The sequence below is a fragment of the Podarcis muralis genome, chromosome 2 (genome assembly GCF_964188315.1).
Source record: "Podarcis muralis chromosome 2, rPodMur119.hap1.1, whole genome shotgun sequence".
Lineage (NCBI taxonomy): Eukaryota > Metazoa > Chordata > Lepidosauria > Squamata > Lacertidae > Podarcis > Podarcis muralis.
This window is the reverse complement of record NC_135656.1, coordinates 62,995,623-63,019,624: the sequence shown is the minus strand read 5'-3', so window position 1 is coordinate 63,019,624 and position 24,002 is coordinate 62,995,623. Positions and strand designations below refer to the sequence as shown.

Genomic DNA, 24,002 nt, shown 5'->3' with positions numbered 1-24,002 from the left:
TCGTAGACCAATCAGACACTAACACAGCAGCTATGGAATAAAAAGATTTTATTCAATACTCTCTTATGGCACCAACACTTAAGGCCACTTGATTTCCCCCCCCCCCCCATCATAAAGTTGGATACCACAAAATAAATCAGCTAGCCGCTGCTAAGCATTTAGGGTACAGATAATTTAAGAGATGATTAGAATGCAGATGAAATCAGTAGGAAATTGTGATTATTTGTGAAATGTAGCTAGCTCAAAAAGGTTTTTTTTTTTGAAGAATGAAAGGTGTTTTCCTAAGTAATATATTCCACAGGTACATATGCTACATCCGTCATTTTCTATACATCTATCCATGTGATTATATCCAGCATCTGGACACACCACGGCCATTATTATTTAAGGCTTACAAGGCACTTTAGCAACATGGTCATAGAAAAATATGGAGTAATACTAGCAGGCTGCCATATACCCAGGGCACAGGTCTGACAGTTTAACATGGGGAGCACAATAACAACTGCATGCTTACATTGCAAGACAGCACAGCAGTGGTTTTGTGTGCAAACCTCTTAGGCAGTGCTGTGGGGAAACACTTTTTATTGATGCATTTGGGTGCAATTATTTGGAAGAGGCTGTGGGGTTATTGTATGATGCAAGAGGAAACGAAAGAGTTGTTTCTAAGCTAGAGGGCAATATATTTTCTTGTGCCACTCCCCATAACTCTGGACGTGTGCACATTAAATATATTAAATATATTTGAAAACCTACGCAGATAAAGCAATGCTGCCTTGCCAAGTCTAGCGCTGACAAAGGGATTTGTCACTAGGACTTAGGCCCTCCAGGCTGATATTTTAAGTGGACTGGAATCATGATTTGTTAGGACTAGAGACGGAAGTGGGCTGGAAGGACTATGATGGTACGGTAGTTTTTCCTTTAGACTCTTGCTCCTCTATAAGTTGCAATGCATTTTCCCCAGTCTCAATATTTGTTTGCATAGGAGGGGAACAAGAAGCACATGGTGCATGGTAGAGATGGGTTAGACACAAAAGTATGTTTGGAACATGGAAGGACCAGCTTTTGGGGAGTTCAGATATTCAAGATGGCACTGTGAAATAAAGTGCACAGTCATCGTCGCCTATCCAGTATGGCACAAGGTAAGGAGGGTTACTACAATTAACACCCCCACTGAATACATCAGGCAGAGTTCTATTAATGTCAGTACCAACAAGGGTAATAAAACAGGGCAAAGTATGTTGTATACCTGGAGTACAGGTACAAATCCTTAAAAACGTGTGAGGCTTAAAACAATCACCCTACAAGCTTAAGGTCTCATTGGGAGGAAAGCAAGGTGGAGGGAAAGAAAAGGAGGAAACACACCCAAGGGCTCCATCACACATTATGGAGGTTGAGGGAAGAGTTTCCATGAGCACCAACCAAGCAGGCGACTAATTCTTAGTCCAGGCTCATTGTAACAGTCTCTTACCAGTTCCGCACATGCAATATGTATTTGGCAAATCTGTTCATCACCTCAAGAACACAGAAATTATACACAGTACTCAAACTGTCACCATATGGCACAACAACTATACATCTTATATTCATGTCATCAGATTACTTGGCTGATTCATGCAATTAGATTACTTGGTTCATAATGGTACCATTTAGAATGTTAGAATTTTTGTTCTCCTTCAATCCAGAGCACATCTCCTTGAGAATAATAGAGATCTGTGATTCCCCCGCCGCCACCCCCCGACTCCCATCAGTGTGGGATTAATTGGTTCCTTGGGAAATAGAAGTTAAGTAAGCATCTTTCATTTTCTAGTTGAACAAGAAGAGAAAATTCCCACAGAATTGGAGATGTGTCACTTTGCCCAACAGTCCCCAAACTGTCCACAGATACCTTGGGAGAGCACTGCAAGCATTTGGTCCTTTTCCAGAAATGTTGGCAAGAGTCTTGCATGAAATACCATAGAGATCTTTTATGTTGAGCGTTTTCCTTCTGCTTTTATCAGAAGCTAACTTGAACAGATACCGGTAAATCCCACCAAAAACCCCTCTCTCTGACCAAGCACCAAACTTCTGTTCAGAAGATAAACAGGAGCATGAAACAGCATATACGGTTTGGAATCAGGAGGTGTAAAGTGTGTGTGTGTGTGTGTGTGTGTGTGTGTGTGTGTGTGTGTGTGTGTGTTGTGTGTTATAGAAGGGTTAGTTCCCTTCATTGTCCCACTCTCTTGGTTGGATCTAGTCCTCATGCACAAAGTTCAACTTAGGCAGCACAAGACTAACAGATATGGGCCTTTTGAGGGACTGGAACTGCTTGATCATATAGCGTGCTTGGTGTATGGCAGAGTGAAGGAGCCACCTTGACCAAGCAGGGGTTGCAGAAGTAAATACAGAGGAGATGGTGGAGCCTGCCTGGCTATTTTGATCTGTGATGCAGAAAGCAGGAAGTGTGGTTTCTTCCTTTGGTTACTGCTTCATGAGTCTGCTCAAGCTATCCTGTCAGAATACCCCAACAACCTTTCAGTATTCTCACAACCCCATAGTCTGAGACCCTGGGGGTGTAGAGGAATCTTATGGACAGTGATGCATAAAGATTATGCATGTGTCACTTTACCAAGCTGAGAAGCTGTACTTACATCTATTCACATAGCCATTATGCACTCCCTGCCCCTTTGTAGCATATATATCCAGGGTGATGTGGTCCTGATCCAGCCTTCCCCAACTGGCTCCCCTGGGAATTATTGGACCACACCTTCCACCATCCCCGGCTGGCCTAGCCAATGTTTAGAGATGATGAGAGCTCTGGTCCAACAGTGCCTTGGGGGAGAAGGGACCAAGGTTAGGAAAGCTGCCCTCATTATAACCAATGCATAAACACTAGTTAGGCACAGACATCTCAATTTCTGATTTTTTAAAAAAATATTTCTGAACATTTCTTCATTGAGTTTGGTGGTTTTTCCAAGTGATTAAAAGCAATCAGCAGAAGTAAAAAAAAAATTTTTTTTAAGCAGAGTGAAAGATAGAGGCTGCTGTTCACATCATCATCTTGGCTCCTTCTCAGAAGCCATCATAAAAGCAGTTGCAGCTAAGAAGTCTCAGTATTAGCAATTCAAGGGGGGGCGGGGAGAGTAAGAAATGTGGCACTCAAGCCCAAAGATGCCTGCGTTGTAGTCACCAATACCACCGGCTCTCAGAGTGCAGGGAAAGCGACAACCTGAGACAGCCCAGCTGTTGGTCACCATTGCTCAGCACAACCTGGAACTTGTAGTCCCCATTGGTGAGCATGGGAGGCAAATCCAAGGTGGGGATGTAGAAGGTGGAGGAAGGCAAGTTGTAAGAACCCTGAAAGGAGAAAACACACACAAAAATCTGTCAGCCCATATCAGCCAACACTTTCTGCTCCCTCCATCAGGTATACTAAGAGTGCCAATAGGTAACACTCAATAAGCAGATCTTTTACAGTATGAAATCAAGGAGAAATTACAGGTTGATAGGTATGGCCACTGAAATATTCCAGCCCCTCACTGGGAGCCAGCAGGCTCACCCAGTTTGCACAACTGAAAACATACAAACCAATGCACTCAAGCCTGTCAAAATCTAGAAGATGATCTTTTCTAGAAGCATGAGTGGGTTAGCTGGAGTCAGCAGCTTCTGACTACTCCATCGCATATAAGGCCCAAGCTGCCGCCTAGAGATGTCCCTATATAAGCAATGCACTAACTCTGAACCTTGCCTTAGGACACAAGGAGCTGCTAAAAGCATCCCTGAAAAATACCTCGTAGGCTGCCCCTTTTCGGTTTACAGGATGCAGATGTGGAGCAGAGTTGGGCAGAAATTGGACTGAATTAAAGGTCTGCAAAACTTGCATGAGGAATGCCATTTTAAAACTCATCTTTCCGGCTCCAAGTATTGGTTTTCCAGAGGAAACCCAGCTATCTGTTGGAAAGACAGCCAGCTCCATCATTCCTTTACTGAACTTCATCATTCTCCCTTAATTTCTTTTAATGCACATGGGGCTTAATTATAGGTGCAGTGCACTGCACTACGGGGGTTTCAAATCTTTACATGGAGATGTATCTATAAGCTTTCTTATCTGCTCTGCCCCCGTACTTCCTTGATTATTAAACATGCAGCAAATTTGACTGCAAACCTTGGTTAAGCCTATCAGCTGTATGGAACCCCTGTCCTTCTCTGATGGGCCTGCACATTCCACAGGGATGTGGAATTTGGTGGCATGCCTTGCAGCTGCCCATCTCATGTGGGATTTGTTTCTTTGGTTCCCAAGAGGGGGAAGCTTAAACTTACCGCTCTGAAGGGGCAATGGCAAGGAATGTCATAAGACTGCAATGGTTCCGGACATGGCTGGCCGGGAGGAATAGCCTGATCCAGTATGGCACACAAATCTTTATAGGTGCAGCTGCCAAGATCTTGCACGCAGGGGACCTTTATCCACATATCGCCAATCTTCTTCTCCAAAACAACCTCTCCCTAGAAGTAAACATTACACACAAACATTAATTTAACCTCCGACTTTCCTCCTCAAAAATGCTCAATGATTACTATAGCTTGGACAACTGGCCATCCTACCTATAGGCCAAGGTTGGGGAGCCTGTAGTCCATCACCATTTGAAAGACCGCAACTCCCATTATCCCTCATCGTTGGCCTCATCATCATCACCATTGATAACATCGATATATGGCGCCTCTTATTACCAGAGGCTGGGAAGTTGTCAGTCCCCAGAAGCACCTGAGTGGGCTCTAATTTGCAGCTTTGATTGGAGTCAGCTCTTAGGTACCACCACAAGAGGGCAGTAAGGAGCAACAATTCATGATTTCTTTATGCTTTTCCCCCCTGACTTGACCTTCACTGTAACAGATTACTGGGCAGTATGCAACAATAAAGAAACACAGAACAACACCGCAACATTCGACAGGCAGAGGCAATACGTAAAACTGAGAAGAAACAAATGAATGGCCACATTAGAGCAAGTTCTTGTCCCAGATATGCAAGTTCTTGTCCCAGATATGAAAAGCTCCTGCTTCAAAGTGTGCTTGTGTACAGAGGAACTGCTTAACCATTTCCTTCCCAGACACTGAACTGCTCAGAATTCCTTCTCCCCTCTGCATCTTCCCTCTCAATGAGAGAAAAACAAATGTGGGTGGGTGGGTGCGCATGGGTGTGCATTTCTGAACAGACAAAGTGAAGGGGTAAACAGCTTCTGTTAAACCCTCTCAATCTGAAACTACCTGCTGCTTCTTCACAGGGTTTTTAAAAAACAAAAAAACAAAAACCAATAATATATTTGAAGACGGCTTTCATATCTCCTCTCAGTCTCCTCTTATCCAGCCTAAACATACCCAACTTCCTCAATTGTTCCTCATAAGACTTTGTTTCCAGACCCTTGATCATCTTGGTCTCCCCTCCTCGGCACATGTTCCAGCTTGTCAATATCCTTCTTAATTTGTGGACATAGTACTCCAGGTGTGGTCTGACCAAGGCAGAATAGAGCGGGACTATGACTTCCCTTGATCTGAACACTCGACTTCTGTTGATGCAGCCTAGAAGATCATTAGCTTTTTTTTGCTGCTGCACCACGCTATTGACTCAAGTTAAGGTTGTGGTCCACCAAGACCCCTAGATCTTTCCCACATGTACTTCTGCCACACTTGGGTTTAAACATGCAACCTGGCTGAATAGGCAAGGAACAACCCTAATTAAGCCTCCCAGCTCCAACTGGTTTGAAAACAGGCCCTACCTGCATGATAGCTCACAAGGCCTCTCTTGCTTTCAGAGATGTTTCAGGAGCAGCTGAGCTTAGCTATTTTCCTTCCTCTCACTGAACATAAGGCTGCTCTGTATAATAATGCCAGGCATTTCCCTCAATGAGCAAAGTTCCATTTTTCTGCAACATCGGAGAATTCAGGCATTTGCCGTGGCGCCTAAGTGGGCCCATGTCCCTCTGCCCCAGCTGCATCTTCACTGTCATCAGAACATAAGAGCCCTGATGGATCAGGTCAAAGACCCATCTAGTCCAGATTCCTCTTCTCACATCCAGATGCCTGAGAGAAGCCCCTAAGCAGAACCTGAGGGCAAGAGCACTCTCCAGGCTTGCACTCCCCAGCAACTAGCTTTCAGAGGAATACTGGCTCTGACAGTATAAGGAGAACATACTGTGATTATTAGCCATTGCTAGCCTCATCTCCTCCCCATGGATTTTTCTAATCCTCTTTTAAAGCCATCCAGGTTGGTGGTGAGCACTGCCACTACAGTTTAACCGTGAAGAAGAAGAAGAAGAAGAAGAGGAGGAGGAGGAGGAGGAGGAGGAGGAGGAAGAAGAAGAAGAGGAGGAGGAGTTTGGACTTGATATCCCGCTTTATCACTACCCGAAGGAGTCTCAAAGCTGCTAACATTCTCCTTTCCCTTCCCCACAACAAACACTCTGTGAGGTGAGTGGGGCTGAGAGACTTCAGAGAAGTGTGACTAGCCCAAGGTCACCCAGCAGCTGCATGTGGAGGAGCGGAGATGCGAACCCGGTTCACCAGATTACGAGTCTACCACTCTTAACCACTACACCACACTGGCTCTCATGCTTTCCTTTGCCTGACCTGTCGCTTTGCATGGAGAGTTTGAGAAAACCAGAGGCAGTGTAAGGATATTCCCAGGGTGTATGCCCCACCTGATCCCACTGCTCAAGCGCCCGCCATTGCCTCCCCGAGTCTCTTCTCCAGCAAGCTGTTCTCTGACAGTGTCCTTCTTTAGGAATTGCCATTATGGACCAATGTGCTCTTGCTAAATAGGACGGGCACCAGGGAGAGTGCGCCAGCCCCAGCTCAAGGAGGATTCCTGTCCCATGTGTGAGAGTCCTAAAAAGCAGCACCGGACAGGAACACACAAGCGAGTCATGCTACCTCTTGTGACGCTTCTTCCCCATGTTTCAAAAAAGGAATCTTGCAAAAAAAATTAGGGAGCTTGCTGGAGGGGAGATGCAGGAAAGCAGTGTAAGTGGAGGGGTGGCAAGGCGTCCACTGGGGTCCCAGAAATGGTGGCACCCACAATGAGAATGAAGCAAAAGGCCACAGCTTTCTGAATGGGAAACGGGTGGTGCATGCATGCATACACACACACACACAGGTTCCTCTTTGGAGGTCACCTCCTCTTTCCATATTGCATCTGAAGCCTCGTAAAAGGAAGTGAAGCTCACTTGCACTTCCTCCGATGCCTCACGTTTAAACTCTCTACATCTACTTGGTTATAAAGACTCATTACAGCCTTCTTTCTCATATCTCAAGTCCATTCGAGAAAGGTGCATGCTTTTGCTGTGGCAAGATGGAATGGCAGACCACGGTTTAGCATTACAAATGTGAGCCCGGACTGAGCATCCAAGCACACACTTCTCCCTCCCTTGCAGCAATTTCCCGCCTCCTTTCCTGGTTTGCGGCAACCTCGGTTTGCCATTTTGGCCTAACGGGCCAACTATGGTTTGTGCTTGCCCTGCAGGAAAGAATAAGGAACCAAGATCGAACCCTCACACCAAGTCCGTGCGCTTGACAAATCATGGTTTGCTGTGGCACCTGGACCAACCCAGGAAGAATTCCATCTCTGCAGCTGTCCAGGGAATCTGTCACAGGAGAGGAAGTGGCAAAAAACAATTGGTAGCCTAAAGGCCCGATATAAGCTCAAGTGTGGAGCTGCTTATAAGAAAGGTCTTTAAGGAGGTTGAAGGGCTTCCCTGCTAGTTAAGTCCTATAGGTTATCTCATGGTCAGTGGAGTGCATTTTCCTCTTCTGCTTCAGTTTCCCTGCAGGTCATCAGACAAGCTGGAACGTGTGCAGAGGAGGGTTTGGAAAGCAAGCCTTAAGGGGAATGGTTGAAGGAGTTGGATACGTTCAGCCTGGAAAAGAGGAGACTGAGAGGAGATATGATACGATAGCCTTCTTCAAATATCTGAAGGGCTGTCACATGGAATAGGGAACATGCTTGTTTTCTCCTGCTGTAGAGGGTAGGACTCGAACCAACAGTTCCAATTTAAAAGAAAGGAGATTCTGACTAAACCTAACTCTCTGAAGGGAAGAGCTGCTCAGCAGCAGAACTGACTACATCAGAAGGTGGTGGACTCTACTTCTTTGGAAGTTTTTAAACAGTGGCTGGATGGCCTCAGGGATTCTGTAGATGTAAATTTGGCATTGTAGGGGGACTAGAGATCCCTTCCAACTCTATGATTCTACACACAGGAGCTCTGTGCTCCTGTTTCCTTCATCTCTCTAAAGCAGGAATACCACCACTAAACAAGAGCATGAGATTAAAGACAGCTCTGAAAATCACCAGTAGAATTATACAATGGTACCTCTGGATGCGAACGGGATCCGTTCCGGAGCCCTGTTCGCATGCTGAAGTGAACGCAACCCATGTCTGCGCGTGCGTGCGTCGTGATTCGCCGCTTCCGCACATGCGAGTGACATCATTTTTGAGCGTCTGTGCATGTGCGAGTGGCAAAACCCAGAAGTAACACGCTCCGTTACTTCCGGGGCGCTGCGGACCGTAACCTGAAAATGCTCAACCTGAAGTACATTTAACCTGAGGTATGACTGTACTAGCAAGAGAGGTAAAGACCCAAGCGACTTGCATCATCGAAGTCACACAATCAAAGTTTCCAGGCCTAGGGCCCGGAAAGAGAAGGTGTTTGTGTGTAGGCATTTGACATACAGTGGTACCTCAGGTTAAGTACTTAATTCGTTCCGGAGGTCCGCTCTTAACCTGAAACTGTTCTTAACCTGAAGCACCACTTTAGCTAATAGGGACTCCCACTGCTGTGGCTGGTTTCTGTTCTCATGCTGAAGCAAAGTTCTTAACCCGAGGTACTATTTCTGGGTTAGCAGAGTCTGTAACCTGAAGTGTATGTAACCTGAGGTACCACTGTATACATATCTTAGCTACCAATATTTTGATCAGATGTGTTGCTTCAATGCAACCCACAAACACAGACCAGCATGTTTTCGCCTGCGTTAGGAGTACTCTCTATAAATAATCACCATCTTTCCAAAAGGGAGGCCATTTCAATACTGACACTGCCTCTTCCAGGGTTCTCTGCCAAGCCCCCAAGCCCACCCCCTACCCCGCCCCACTTGACTGCACTAAGAGGTAAGGTTGAGACTTAACACATGCAAATGAAACAGATTTCAACATCCAGTGCAGGGGGTGGAACCCCCAAGGTCCCTCCCAGGTCTACAATTCTATGGTCGTGCAGTTGCTTAACAGGGGAGGATGCGGCTGAGCCCAGCCCAGTTCCTGCTGATAGGCAGTCAGGTGCTCAGCGGTGGTTAGCATAGCAGGAATTTCGAGTGCTTCATACCAACACCAGCAGAACTTGATCCCACTGAAAACCGCACAGTAACATTTCAGCATAGGTGGTCGTGGTAAGGCCAGCTCCTACCAGCCACAGGACTAAGGGGTTTGCTCAACTCAGCACAACATGCTTCAGTTTCAAAAAGGGGATTCTGGAGCACTAGCTTGTCCCAGTTTTGTTTCTTTGGCCATGGCAGCCTGTTAAGGGGTCTGAATTGTTGTGTAGAAGAAAGCTCCCATTTCTGCTCAGCCTACCTGTGTGACATGTCAAGTAGAAATGTTCATATGTCGTCTACCTAATGACTAGATGTTTTAGGCTCAAATTACCCCACAGTAGCACATTAGAGAAGGGAAACCTCTTATTAGGGAAAACATCCCTCAGGAGCTTTTCACAAGCCCTGTCCCATCTAAAGATTTGTATTATGCTGGCTGATTTACAGGGAGAAAGGCAGTGCACACCCCTCTGCCTTATCCTAAGGGATATTTCCCATTTAAACACAGGACTGGATAGCTCAGCTGGTTAAAGAGCAGTACTGATAATGCCAAGGTTGCAGGTTCAGTCCCTGTATGGGACAGCTGCGTAGTCCTGCATTGCAGGGGGTTGGACTAGGCGACCCTCAGGGTCCCTTCCAACTCCATGATTCTATGACTTCAGTTCTCCATTCAGAGACTCGGACGGAGATGCTATGTCAATGAGAGAGACTCGTCCCATCTAGTGAAGTCCTTTTTTTCCCAGATCACATTTTCTTGGCTCATATTTTCTTGACATGCACTTACATATCAAATTCCTTTACTTGGAAAAGAAAAACAGAAAAGAAAAGAGGGGCCTGTAAATCTCAAATATATCCTCTATGCTAGCTCCTGCTACTGAGCTCTTATTCCCACCAGCCCCAGCCAGCACGGCCAATGGTCAGAGGTGATGGGAGGTCTAGCAGTGTCTAGAAGGCCACAAGTTCCCCATGCCTGTCCTTCTGGAAAAGATGTCTTCTTTCTGACCACAATTCTGGAGGGGAAGAAAAAGGAGGAAAGTGGGGAAAGCTATGGTCCACACCTGGATTTGGCATTCCTGATGCCCCAATGCAATCTAGTGCCAGTCCCAGATAGGCCTCGGTCCGCACTTCCACTTGTCCCATGCCTAAAAAGCACAGGTCCAAGCAGTTTTGCCTTTGTCCTGCCTCTTTTCCCGGGTAAACCTGCAGTTTAGTGCAAAATGGGAACCAACGGCAACCTGTGGAAAACCCCATTGCAGATTGTTCTGACTCCGTGTGAAACCGCGGGTTTTCCTGGGAGAAAGCAGTGGGGCAAACGGAAGTGCAGAGGAGCCCATAGTTGCAAACAAGTCATGTTTGTCCTCGTTAGAGCACTGAAACTGTTCCCAGTGTGAAGGAACCACTTCTGCCTGGCTTGGCCCACCGGCCTTCCACATACATACCTGCAGAGGTGAAGTGAGGGCCACAGTGGTAGCTGCGGCTACGCTGACTGTCACATCTCCTGGCATCGAAACTGGATCTGGAGATACGGACAAACTCCTGATTACAGCAGGATCAGATGGAGGGCCACAGTTCTGCCATGCGAAGTTTTGGATCTGAAGGGTTTAGAGGAGAAAAAAACGTTAAAATAAACGTGTGGAGCTTAAAGCGGAGGAAGGTACTCAGTCTGGCCCTTGTCATCACACTCAGCAAATAAAGCGAAGGTGAACATAGCGGAAGATTCCAAAGCAGACTTTTGTGGGAATCTTCCAACCAGCAGGCCTTGGTTAAGGGAAGCGGGAGTCCTATTTCAAACAATGCTCCGTGGACCTTGCATTCCTGTCTTCTGATAACACAAACAAGCTTCTATCTACCCAGGCGTCACAGTACTGGAAAACTTGGCGATGCTGCACTAAGCAGACTATGCCATTGCCTTAGGCCAGCCCCCATATACCGCAGGAAGAGGCTTTATTTGGCAAAAGTTCTGCACCACTTAATCAAGAACAAAAAAACTTACAAACAAAAAGGCATGCAACCTTAATTTAAAAATTGCAACAAAACCAGCAGACGTAATAAAATTATCAAAAGTAGATGACACCAACAGATTTTAAGACAAATGCACATAATAAAATTGCATGGCTGGGCAGGCTTGCCCTTGGTGGTCTTCAATTCATTTCCCACCACTATTGGAGGGCTGTTCCCCTCCGCTTTTGTCGGCAAGCATGCCAATGATCCATGTTCATCTGCAGGTGATGACAGCACTTTTAAGGTCACCTCAGGCGACGTCCATTTCCTAAGCTCTGTAATCAGAATCCAGCACACCTGGCAAGCATGCCTGCCGTCGAGACTCCAACTCATTCCCAGAAATGCTTTTTTGGGGCTTAGGAGTTTCCCAATGTTTAATTCAGCCGTTGAACAGACTGGTTAGACAGGGGCAACTCCCCTTGGCCCCAACCCGTAAAACCTCTGTCATCTCAAGGGCACCTGCCTAGATGTTCCCAAGGATCTCTTTTGACAGAGTACAGCACCAAAATCTTATTTCATCACACAGCACTCCAGGCCTCTACAAGTTGGAGCCGCAGCACTCCTCAGACACTCCGTGAAGCTCACGGTGTCCTGCCCACTGTCCTCCGTTTGGGGTACAGCCCAACTTCAATGATTCACCAACCTTGAGAAAGGCACGTATCCTTCTAAGGCTCCCCCATCCCATTTCTCAGCTTAGGGTCCTTTATCAGAGATCAGACTCCCAACGTTTAACATTAAATAAGTGATATGGAAGGGTGTTCTCATGAAGCTCTCGGCTGAGATTTTCTCTCTCTAAAAAACGGTGGTCTAAGAGCAGGGTTGGGAATCCTGTGGCCCTCCAGAGGTGGTTGGATACCCAAATCCCATCTGCCAGGATGGCCCATGCTCAGGGATAATGGGAGCTGAGTCAAGGAAAAACCAGTGGGCCACAAATGAGGCACTGCTGGTCTAAAGCAGGCTTCCTCAAACTTGGCCCTCCAGATGTTTTTGGCCTACAACTCCCATGATCCCTAGCTAGAAGGACCAGTGGTCAGGGACGATGCAAATTGTAGTCTCAAAACATCTGCAGGGCTAAGTTTGAGGAAGCCTAGTCTAAAGTGTCCCTTGACCACCCACTTAGCCCAACAAGGACCAAAATACTGGGCAACCATATGCCACTGTAGCTTTGCAAATGAAAAGCCACATTGCCAAAACATGTCTAAGGCTGGGCATTATTTCTTCTTTTATCTGACAACATTTACAAACTGTTTCATCACAAAACAAACTAACAAGCCTCTGAGCAGTTTAAAACAAAGCATGAAAATATATCGAGTAACGAAAAGGTATGGGCATGCCAGTAAGGTCTTCAGTGCAACACTGAAAAGAGGTTTCAGTTTTCTGCTGCTGCAAATGGGGACTTCTACAAACAATTTCCATGCGCCTCAAGAGTGGTCAATGTAGAGACTCTGGTTTGCCATAGCTCAGGAGATAGAGCATGAGACTCTTAATCGCAGGGTTGTGGGTTCGAGCCCCACATTAGGCAAAAAGATTCCGGTATTGCAGGGGGTTGGACTAGATGACTCTCGAGGTCCCTTCCGACTCTACAATTCTACACTACTATGATAATTAGAACATCCAGAGCAAGGCAGCAGTTGGGTGTTGAGCAATCGGCAAGAGTACACTACTTCAAAAAGTAGTAAAGAATTTGACAGGATACTGGAACATCAGCTGATGTTCTCAAGTTCACTGTGGGTCTTGTTAAACAGGCCTAGCTTTTGCCCTAAAGCAAGTAGAACTGTCAGGAGGGAAGGCATTGGCATTCCAGAAGCAAGATAACCTTGGCTTTCTTCCATCCTGCTCAGATATATGCTCAGAATGTACAACCCTCCTCCCACATCAGCATGTCGACACAGTTTGTTAGCCACAGTTACGCAATATACTTTGAAGTGATTGCTACGATTAGCTTTGTAACTTACTTCTGTGACTGGTGAAATGTGGACTAGAACGCTGGTTACGGAAATTATCCGAAACATTTTGGCAGTGAACAACACCCCACTCACCAAGACAATTATCATTAGTTTGCCCTTGTAATTAAAGAACGACATTCCTCCTTCAAAGATAATTTTTTTGAAAGGGTAAATTAAAGTACTGAATAGCCATGGCTTTTCTAACCGGTTACATTTGACCAACCAGCTAACCTTTCATTTTGGACTTCACGGAGGTCACAGATGGAAAAGGCTGTTTGACCATGGAATGGACTTCCTCAGAAGGTGGTGGACTCTCCTTCACTGAAGAAGAGGTTGGATGGCCACCTGTCATGGATGCTTTAGTAGAGGTGCCTTGGGCATCTCTTCCAAATCTATGATTCTATGCTAGCTTCCCACAAGCATACAAGTTTTGAAAAGGAAGAAAGTTCCATCGTACAATAGCATGCCTGAATTCTGAAGCAGCACAGTGCCAGAAATGCTATGTGGCATTTCTGACAATGCAGATCAGCTCCAAATGTGACCCAAGAGGGAGGGGAAAACCTTAGGCACTTTTGGGAAAGGATGCAGCGGCTGGGAACAATTCCTTACCTGAAACCCTGGAGAGCCAGACAATGTGGGAACCAATGGTCTGACTCAGTAGGAGACAGCTTCCTATGTAGCCAGTATAGGAATTGAGCACACGTAATTCTGTATTGCTCATTTTGTATCATTTTTTAACCTATCACCATTTATTTTGGGTACTCTTTTTAAAATTATTCTCAGCTGTTTTTATGTTTGTAAATTGTAGGTGGCGATTCATAAACTAAGTTAATAAAAACAAACCATTCTAGACAGGAAAGTTTTGTCCCAAGGTTTAATGTCTTGGGAAGGTTGCTACTAATACAAAGCTGGAATTCAGAGGTAGCAAAAAAAACAACCAACAAATTGGAGAGGGGGCTGTTTACAGTTAGGTTATGGAAGAAACACTTCTGCTTGTCATGACCTCTACAAAATTTCTTTTTTCAGACATGGAATGGAGAAGTGCTGTATTTCACATGTTTTGATTGCAAAAGATCACAGTTTCAGTTCTCAGCATCTGCATATAAGCAGGGCCCAACCACCAGCTGAAGTGATCTATAGGCCCGCAGGTTCCCCATTTTTGATGTAGAAACTCTTATATTATACACAGTGCTGAACAGATAGAACAAATGACTTGCTTCAGGATCTTATTGCTATAGAGAATCATAGAATTGTAGAGTTGGACAGGACCACAAGGGTCACCCAATCCAACCCCCTGCAATGCAGATTTTGTCCAACGTGAGGTTCGAACCCACAACCCTGAGATTACAAGTCTTATGCTCTACCAATTGAGCTATAATATTTGAGGATCAGTCGCAGTACGCTGCTTAGTCACATAGTGCCAAGAGAGACATCTAACTGCACTTGCAACATCGTTTTTATAGTTGAAATGAAATGGAAAGAAAGAGAGATCAGCATATTGAGCAATGGGAGGTTTGGGGCGTGTAGGCAAATTCTGATTCAAATTCACATTCAACTGCAAAGCCTTGGGCATTTTCCTATTACCAACAGTTACTACGATCCATGGGCTTGTCCACACTTGAGCATTACTCTGCTGTTAACTCTCCCCCCATCCTACCCCACCAGTTTGAATTAGACCACAGAAATCCACACCCACACATGTGAATTTGCATATGAGGAACAACTTTGTTCTTTTCCCAATCATAACAGCAGGCTTTCCCTTTTGTGCTTGTGTTTGCCTTCAGATTTGTTGCTTCTATTACGCCAGTTACATACTGACAAGGCATGTGCACAGAGCCTTTTTTTAAAAAAAGATTCCCCACTCAAGAAGTTTGCAAAAGCACATCATCAGGCAACTTGTAAATTTGCTTGTACAGTTTTCTTGCAAATCTGAGGGAAGAGAGAGAGAGAGAGAGAGAGAGAGAGAGAGAGAGAGAGAGAGAGGCTAAGTGCCTCTCCATTACTGGCATGCTGGAAAAGAAATTAAAGTGACTGTAAACACTCAACACACACTTTTCGGATTGCTGCCCAATATATCTGGTAATGGTTTTTTAAATATGATTTGCTTCTGCAGTATTCAGGCTTACTGCAAATCTGAGGGATCAAAAAGATCGGGAGAGCACCGGAAATAGTTATGACCACAGCTGGGGGAGGGGGGGATGAAAGCACTAAGGAAGCAGCAGGCATGGAAAGGAGAATAGCAGAAAGTGACCATTAATCCACCCACCCCAAAACACTGAAACAAATAGCCTGTGACCCTGGTGGAGCAGTTTAGAGCCCCATTTCCCCTATCTTGGGCAAACCTGAATATACAGGGGGTAAGTATTGATACTACAGTGGTACCTCGAGTTAAGAACTTAATTCGTTCCAGAGGTCCGTTCTTAACCTGAAACTGTTCTTAACCTGAAGCACCACTTTAGCTAATGGGGCCTCCTCCTGCTGCTGCTGCTGCGCCGCCACCGCTGCACGATTTCCCGAGGTAATATTTCTGGGTTAGCGGAGTCTGTAATCTGAAGCGTATGTAACCTGAAGCGTATGTAACCTGAGGTACCACTATACTGTTCTTTGAGGGCAATGTCCTGTGGTCTGTGAATTAAATGGGAACGCAAATAGCTGCAAACACACAGGAAAACCTGGTGCAAATAAGTCGTACACTATAACTGTAATTACTACCTTACATCTTGACTTGTACAAGTCCACATGACCCAGGTGAGGCTTTGCATGTAGCCATATTCGCCTGGGTCAAGATGCTGCCGCTGAATGACACAGCAATAACGGTTGATGAGCTTACCAAAGATCATTACAGTCTGAAAACCTTCCAACCCAATAACTGGCTCTGATCCATCCCACATCAGGTAGGCAGACTGTAATGCTCCACATTCCACCTGTCACTAGTGACCGCAGTATTATCCTGGCAGAGTCAAGCAGGCCCAATTAGAGCCTGGACTATGTTATGCAAACCTATTAATGCCACACCACCACACTGATGAACATCTAACACTTATCCAATTAACACTTATCTAATTCACTTTCCGTAAGTGGCAAGCATTAACTGAAACACTAAACCCAGCATATGCAGAGTCATTGTGGCTGCCTATGGAAACAGAAGTTTAAGGACTGAATCTTAGCACAGCTCCCCGAGCGTCATCTAGTCCAACCCTGTGCAATGCAGCTAAAGCATCCCTGACAGATGGCCAGCCAACGTCTGCTTAAAAACCTCCAAGGAAGGAGAACCCACCACCTTCCAGAGAGTCCATTCCACCACTGAACAGCTCCTGATTGCAGCACATTGAAAGATCATGCCAGGATAAATTTATTAATCTTTAAGGTGCCACAAGACTCTCAGCTTTGTTGCTAGAGCTTCATTAATTATATCGACTTTTGGAAGGGGCTAGCTATCAATGCAGACAGCAACAGAGAGGCTAAAGGAAGCAGGCAGCGTCAGCTGTGAGAATAGCCTCCCACCACATGGAATGAGAAGAGTTTAAGTGTTTTCCACATGCAAATGCATCTCTGGGCAGAAATGCACTTATAGCCTGAAAGAGAAAGCAATTTTTGGAAGCCTTTTACAAGGCACACACTTCTGCGGAAGCAAATTTAGGAACCGAGAAATATGTTGAAGCAGAGATTCCTGACATAGTATTGGAGTGCACCTGCAATTGACCCCAGCCATCATGGCCAAAGGTCAGGGATAAGGGGGGTAGCAGTTCATCCAGCAACATCTGGAGGAAGCTATGCTGGCTAGCCCTGCCATAATGGGCTATCCTAGCAGAGGTGTGTGTGACTTACCAGTGCCAAGATGGGTACCACCAGTGTGCAAACATTGGAGACATGCCCCCCACCCGAATATTTCCCATTTAACAACGACACCCCCCATCCCACACTTCCTTTAATATTAAGTTTTATTAGTTTTCAATTTCAATCCAATAATAGCCTCATTATAACAATATCAATTTATAATACAATTATTAATACCAATCGTTCAAATCCAAAATTATATAATTTAGATAAAGTTGCCCCCCCACGTGCTAGATTTGATGATTTTCTTTACAGTAGTTCTGCATTCCAAAATCTTAATTTCAATTATTATTTCATTTCTATACCGCTTTATATATCAAAGTGGTTTACAGCATATTAAACATCAATAAAACAATGCAAACATTTCTGAAGAAAGTTAGATATCAAGTACAGTCAAAGCAACACAGTTAACAGGAAACCAAAATACCACCTCAAAAGATTTCAAAAGAAAACACTACAAAGGAAGTCAACTACAGAATACATATTTAACAGAAAGTTAACAAAAAACAAAATCTTAAACATTTCAAAAGAAAACACTGCGAAGAGAAGTCAAATATAAAATGCACATTTAAGACAGCATAATTAACAAGAGAATAAAATATTATAAGCATGACACGGCTGTTAGGCAGGCACAAAAAGATGGGCCACAATAATAATCCCTCCTCCAACAAATGCACTTCTATTCGTGTTGACACATTAAATGATTTATAAAACCGCAAGGGAGGAACTCAGAACTATATCCTTGTTCTTCCTGTGTGCGGCAATGATTCTGTCCGTGGTGCTTCTTCCACCCCGCGCTCCCACCCCGCAAGAGATGCCGAACAGCTGGCCCCTTACCTTGGTGAGCCTCAAGGGCCAGTGTTTGTCCAGCACGGCGAACCGCTGTTGGGGAGGACTCCCGACCACAGCTGGCCACATCTGCAGGGCGCACAGCGCCAGCGAGAGCGCCAAAGCGGGCATTTCTGGGTCTGCTCCGGAACGCAGGAAGGCGAGGCTGAAACTGAACGCAGCGCCAAGGAGACCGAGGAAGCGAGGCGAGCAGGCGGATCACAAGCGCGGAAAGGGCGGGTGCAAAACGAGACGCTGGACTTTAGTTGCTCAGGAGCTGGAGACAGCAAGCACCTGACACCGTTCCAAGCAAGCGCAGCAGGAGACGCTTGCTCAGTTCAAGTACCGGCTTGTCCTTTCCCCCGCAGGTACTAGACACACAGGTTCCCCTCCTTCCTCTATCGCATTTAAAGAGGGATTCCCCCCCCCTCCGCGAGATCAGGCACCGGGAAATGATCACCCAGCATGCCCTTGATGGAGGGAAGCGGCTCTGCCCTCTGCTGGGATGGAAGGCGCATTTCCCCCAGATAACGCAGGAAAGGAAGAGGAGGAGGAGGAGGAGGACGCAGGCGCTTCCATTCACGCGCAGACCGTGTTTCATTGATTAAATAAAAGGTCAGGATCAGGCATTCGAGAGCATCGCATCCTTCTCACCCCACCTGTGGCTTGGCTACTCTAGAGCGATGAGGCCAGGGCCCTTTGCACGCGCACAAAGGCATCTTGTGTAGCCATAAATTCCAGAGCCTAAGAAATAGTTTTGTCGGTAGGGAGAGAGAGCGAGAGAGCCCTGTCCAAATTAAGTGGTACTTATAAACGGGAACTTCAGGTTTGACGTACTTTTGGGGAATGGTTTTTAGGTATTTTTTAGTTTGAGGGCCAAGGGTTGTTGGTTATAACTCATTTGTTAATAATAAGGCTACACTTCTATGCACATTTACCTGGAAGTAAATCCCATTAAAATCGGTGGGAGTTCCTTCTGATGCAACATGTATAGGAATGCAGTGTAAACATATAATTGCAGGTGAATGCAGGGGACTCAAATTACTAACAATAATTTACTTAAAGTTCATTGAAAAGATGCATACATTGTCATTCTGTGGAATGATATCCAAGGCAGTATTTGCAAGAGGTGTTTTTGTTTGTGAGTAGAGATATTAAAAAAATAAAACAACCCTTCAAGCTAAGAAACAAAAATCCTGAAGGAAGCGGAGTTATGTGCCTCATTCACTTGAATTCACAATACCTTAGTTTCTTAAAGGATAATATGTCTGGCTGATGAAAACTAAAGCATCTGATGCTTGGATGCTGAGCAGGTTTTGCTCCACCGCATTACAAATTCCAGTCATTCACTTTTATGGGAGGAAGTAAAGATGCATCTGCTCAGGCCTCAGGGCCACCATCCCTTTGAGGGCTAAATCTGCCTTCATCCTCTGGTAAACACCTCTCTCTGCCTCAGTAACTGGGTCTGGTGGGAGACAGAGGCCAACAACACCTGGGGAGCTACACCTTTCCCCATCCCTGCCACAGGTGGGCTGCTGTTGCTGATGGCAACTGTTGACAGGGAAGGGTGGGAAGCCATTCAGCAACCTCTGGGCCAAGGGTACATGTGTACGTGGTGTGGGTGTGGGTGTGTTGTATACTGCCTCTTCAAGAGGCAAGCCCAGAAGGGCTCAGCATAAGTAGGTTGTGTGAGAGAACTGAGTAGGATTGTTTTATTTTTGAGGCAGAGACCTATGTTAAGTGGTTGGGCCAGAATAAACTTCTCTTCAGCTACCTGAGAGGCCCAAATGGACTACTAATCAGGGCCAGTTTCCCACTTAAGTTGAACTTGCTTTTTAATATTCTATTGAGTCGCCCAGAGTGGCTGGGGAAACCCAGCTAGATGGGCAGGGTATAAATGAATTATTATTATTATTATTATTATTATTATTATTATTATTATTATTTATTACAGTGGTACCTTGAGTTAAGAACTTAATTAATTCCAGAGGTCCGTTCTTAACCTGAAACTGTTCTTAACCTGAAGCACCACTTCAGCTAATGGGGCCTCCCACTGCCGCCCCGCCGCCGGAGCACGATTTCTGTTCTCATCCTGAAGCAAAGTTCTTAACCCGAGGTACTATTTCTGGGTTAGCGGAGTCTGTAAACTGAAGCATCTGTAACCCGAGGTACCACTGTATTATTAATTCTTTGGCTTGAGATCTTTGCCCTGGGCAGGAGTGGCCCATCTGGTTTCAACACCTGCCCTCTCCCTCCAAAGCTTCACTTACCAGGGCCATAAGGCAGTGCCTTCCGGCAAGTTCTCGCAAGATCACGCGGGAGTTTCACAAGATCTCACAAGAGTTCCGACCCTGGAAGCTGCTGCCATAGCCGGAAGCTGCTGCCATAGCCATCAAAGCAGCATTCCACCAACAAAAGCATCTGCTTCAGTCTACCGCATGGGCAGGCCGGCCCTGGACTTGGGCATCTGTAAACAATAAACAGCCGAGTTATTAGAATAAATGTGTTGCTGTTCTCCCATATTCAACAGAGGTGAGGGCTCTGTACCGATGCCTGAATTGCAGGTGTGGCTGAGCCCCCTCACCTTTTGCTTCATCCCCCTTTGCTCCTATTTTAGAAGGAACAGGCATTATTTGGCTAAATCTGCAGACGGCAGGATGTGTTTGTGCATGGATTTAATTTAGCCCCCAGACAAACACACACACTTTTTCTCCCACAGCGGCTACCTCAGTCTGCCTCATGGGTGGCCCTGCAGGCAAGGATCTCCCAGCCCTACCTGCATGCAACTTCTGCATGCAAAGCAGATGCTGTACCACTGAACTGAATTCACTTTTCTCCTCCCCACCTTTATCTTCAGCTGGAGAACTGGAGAGCCTAGGAAACTGTAGGGGAGACTCTGTTGGCTTCTCCACTTTCTAGTTATGCTGAATATTCCAATGGAAATGCACCATACAGGTGGGGAACCTTTGGTGCTCCAGATGCAGAACCTCAGTTAGTTAAGTATTTTTATTGATTTACTTGATTGGGGGGCAGCTGCTCCTCCTGCCCCCCCTCCAGCTATGTCCACGCTGATGGAAGTTGTAGTTCAGCAATATCTGGAGGGTTTCACATGTGCCATAAAGATTAGAGTGTAGAAGCAGAATGGGGGAGAACCAGGTTCAAATCCCAGATCAGTTATGCATCTCAATAGGTGACTTGGACCAAATTGTCATCTCTCACCCTATATAGCTGTTGAGAGGATCAATTGAGAGTGGAGCATCATGTACTTGACCTTGACCTCCTTGGAGGAAAGGTAGAATATAAATTCCACACATACCCCTAGAAATTTAGCAAAAGCATAAGACAAAAATAATTGCAGGAAGCCAGCTGAGCTGGAGAGCTGCATGCTAGGATGCCTCCACCAAAAAATCCTAAAGAAACTCTCAAAATCAAAATGATGGATAGGCAGTATAGTGGTTGTGGACTGGCCCATTACTTACTCTACTGGGCTGGATGAAATTGCCTGCAAGAGTTTCTCCAATGCTGTTGTAATATTCCATACCCACCAGGTCAAAGTCATGGGTCGTTACTGCCCTGAATATAAGGAAAGAATGAACAGAAGACTTAAAAAAAAAAATTATTTAAATGTGTGTCCTGTTTTCGCCCACCCTGAAAAGGAAAACTAAAAGTGGCTTACAGCAAATGAAATATGCAAACCATAAAACCAAATCCACAAAAAGCATTAAACAACAACCATCAGAAAATATTATCTTTCATAAATGACAGGTGAGCTAGACCAACGCATCTTCTGAGAAAATGGGAAGCCATTATGCAACTGTATGGCGCATGTGAATCAGGTGTGGAACTTACACACAGGTTTTTTCCCCCTCAGGGCACATACATTTAACCAAAGAGTTTGTTGCATTATCTGTAAAAGATGTATTAAGGTTTTATTATGGGTGGAAGTCTCTGGGAAACAAGTGTGAGCTGCATTTTTGGGTGTGCAGAACACATGACACTGAAGCAATCTTTTGATGATATACTAAAAGGAGGGAGGGGGTTGTTATATGATATTTACATGGGAAAGGCCCTGTTTAACCCACACTCTAGGTGTAACTTCCTGCTGTTACACCCACTCGACTGACTCAGCCAGCCTCTTATCCAACCTTGCCATGCCACCGCCACTCAACTCTTATCCTCATCTCACATATTCAACCTCTCGATCACGTTGGAGGTCTGCTTTTTATTTATTTTCTTTCTGCTTCAGTTTATTTGGTCTAAAGACCATAAATATCAAATGCAGCATACAATTTTCAAGATACCCATAGCAGAGAGAGAGAGAAAATATTATATACATGCACACAAATTGTGCCTTTTAGAATATGTGTACAGTATTGCAAAATCCATGAGCAGTCAGAAGGGAGATACACCAAGGGGATCCACATTCTGTCTCTCAGGCCCAGCACTACAAATGCAGTCAAAGGGTTGTCCAGATTCCTGGCAAAAATGGTGGAACGCTTATGAATGACAGTGACTCCCCACACCACTGCCCTCCTCACATTCCTATCCATCCTCACCTTAGGATTGCTCCCTTAAAACTTACAACGCACTACGTAGAACTTTGCAGCTAAAATTCCACTGTTAGCTTTGTAACAAAAGTGTAAGTCTACAATACTACCCACTTTCCTGAGATTAAACCCTATTAAGCTTGAGACTTCTGAGAAGTTATGTATGTACAGTCATACCTTGGTTCTCAAATGCCTTGGTACTCGTACGTTTTGGCTCCCGAATGCCGAAAACCTGGGAGTAAGTGTTCCGGTTTTCGAATGTTTTCCGGAAGCCGAACGTCCAACGCGGCTTCCGCTTGAGTGCAGGAAGCTCCTGCAGCCAATCAGAAGCCGCGCCTTGGTTTTCAGAAGTTGAACGGACTTCCGGAACGGATTACATTCAAGAACCAAGGTACAACTGTATGTCGGTTGCTTTAGGTTTATTTGTCAATAACATCTGGAATGCTCCTGCATTAGATAAATCTGGAGTGGCTAACCTGTGGCCCTTCAGATGCTCCTGAACTGCAGCTCCCATCATCCCCAACCATTGGCCATGCACTGGCTGGGGCTGATGGGAACTGGAGTCCAACAACAACTGGAGGGCCCCACAGGTTTCCCCACTCCGAGATGAAGGGACAGTCTTGTTGACATCTAATCATGCAGTGCATGAGTCAAAGAGATGTTAGCTTTCCATAGCTTGTTGTCTCTACCAGGTGAGTACTAAATCCTGCAACTGTGCTCGAAAGGAGAATGGAGGGAGGGAGCATGTCTCTCCAGCACCTTGGAGGTGCCAAAGTCATCTGAAGAGCTATTGCTCTCCTTCTTTAAACCACATTTTCTGGCTGCACGAGAGGGAGCATCTGGAAGGTCAAGGAGGGCACGAGAACGCTTGGCTATTTTTAGCAGGCCTGGGTTTGCAACAGCCTTATTTAGCAATTGGGCTTAACAAGAGTTGGAGTGTCCATATATCACTGTGTGTGAGAGAAAGTTTGCAGAGGACTGAGACAATGAGATGTATTCACAGAACATATTGCTTCGTTTCGCACCAGCCAGGCAATGACAACTGCTTCTTCCCTTGTCCTCTCCAAAGGCTTAAAGGGAGGAAATAAATAGTGTATCTCCTACCAGCCCTTCCCTCCCTCCCTTCTGTGGAGGCACGATCTTTTCATTTTCTTGGTATCTGCAGAGGAGAGAATCCCTCTACCATGGGTTGATTTGCACTGCCAAGCTCTGGTCCCTTCTGGGCCTGAGAAATACCAGGGAAGCAGTAGGCCGCCAGGCCTAATCCTCAGAGTTATCATAACAGTGTCAGCCAATACATTGGCTGACAAACGCCCCAGCTGGCTGCCAGATGGAGCCAGTGCTGGCTGCCTAGGTTGAGCTCCTGGTTACACTGACTCAATAGACAGAAGTTGGGCAGGAAGCCGTGCATCTAAAGCTGGCCTAAAACACAGGGTTGTATTAAGCAAATTTGAATTAATAGGCATGGCTAACTTGAGTGTCAGTGGGTCTGCTGCTCCAGCCTTCTGCAACCTAG

The 24,002-nt window shown here is 45.6% G+C and overlaps 1 protein-coding gene across 1 annotated transcript; it reads right to left on the bottom strand.

Moving 5' to 3' along the window:
* Positions 1-102: 102 nt before the first annotated feature.
* Positions 103-18,351, bottom strand: GM2A (ganglioside GM2 activator). The gene is made up of 4 exons (XM_028718310.2): positions 17,949-18,351; positions 10,767-10,919; positions 4,297-4,479; positions 103-3,333 (listed from the first exon to the last, which is right to left on the bottom strand). The coding sequence occupies exons 1-4, from the start codon at positions 18,069-18,071 to the stop codon at positions 3,163-3,165; spliced, it is 630 nt and encodes a 209-aa protein (XP_028574143.2). The 5' UTR covers positions 18,072-18,351; the 3' UTR covers positions 103-3,162.
* Between the last annotated feature and the right edge of the window lie 5,651 nt (positions 18,352-24,002).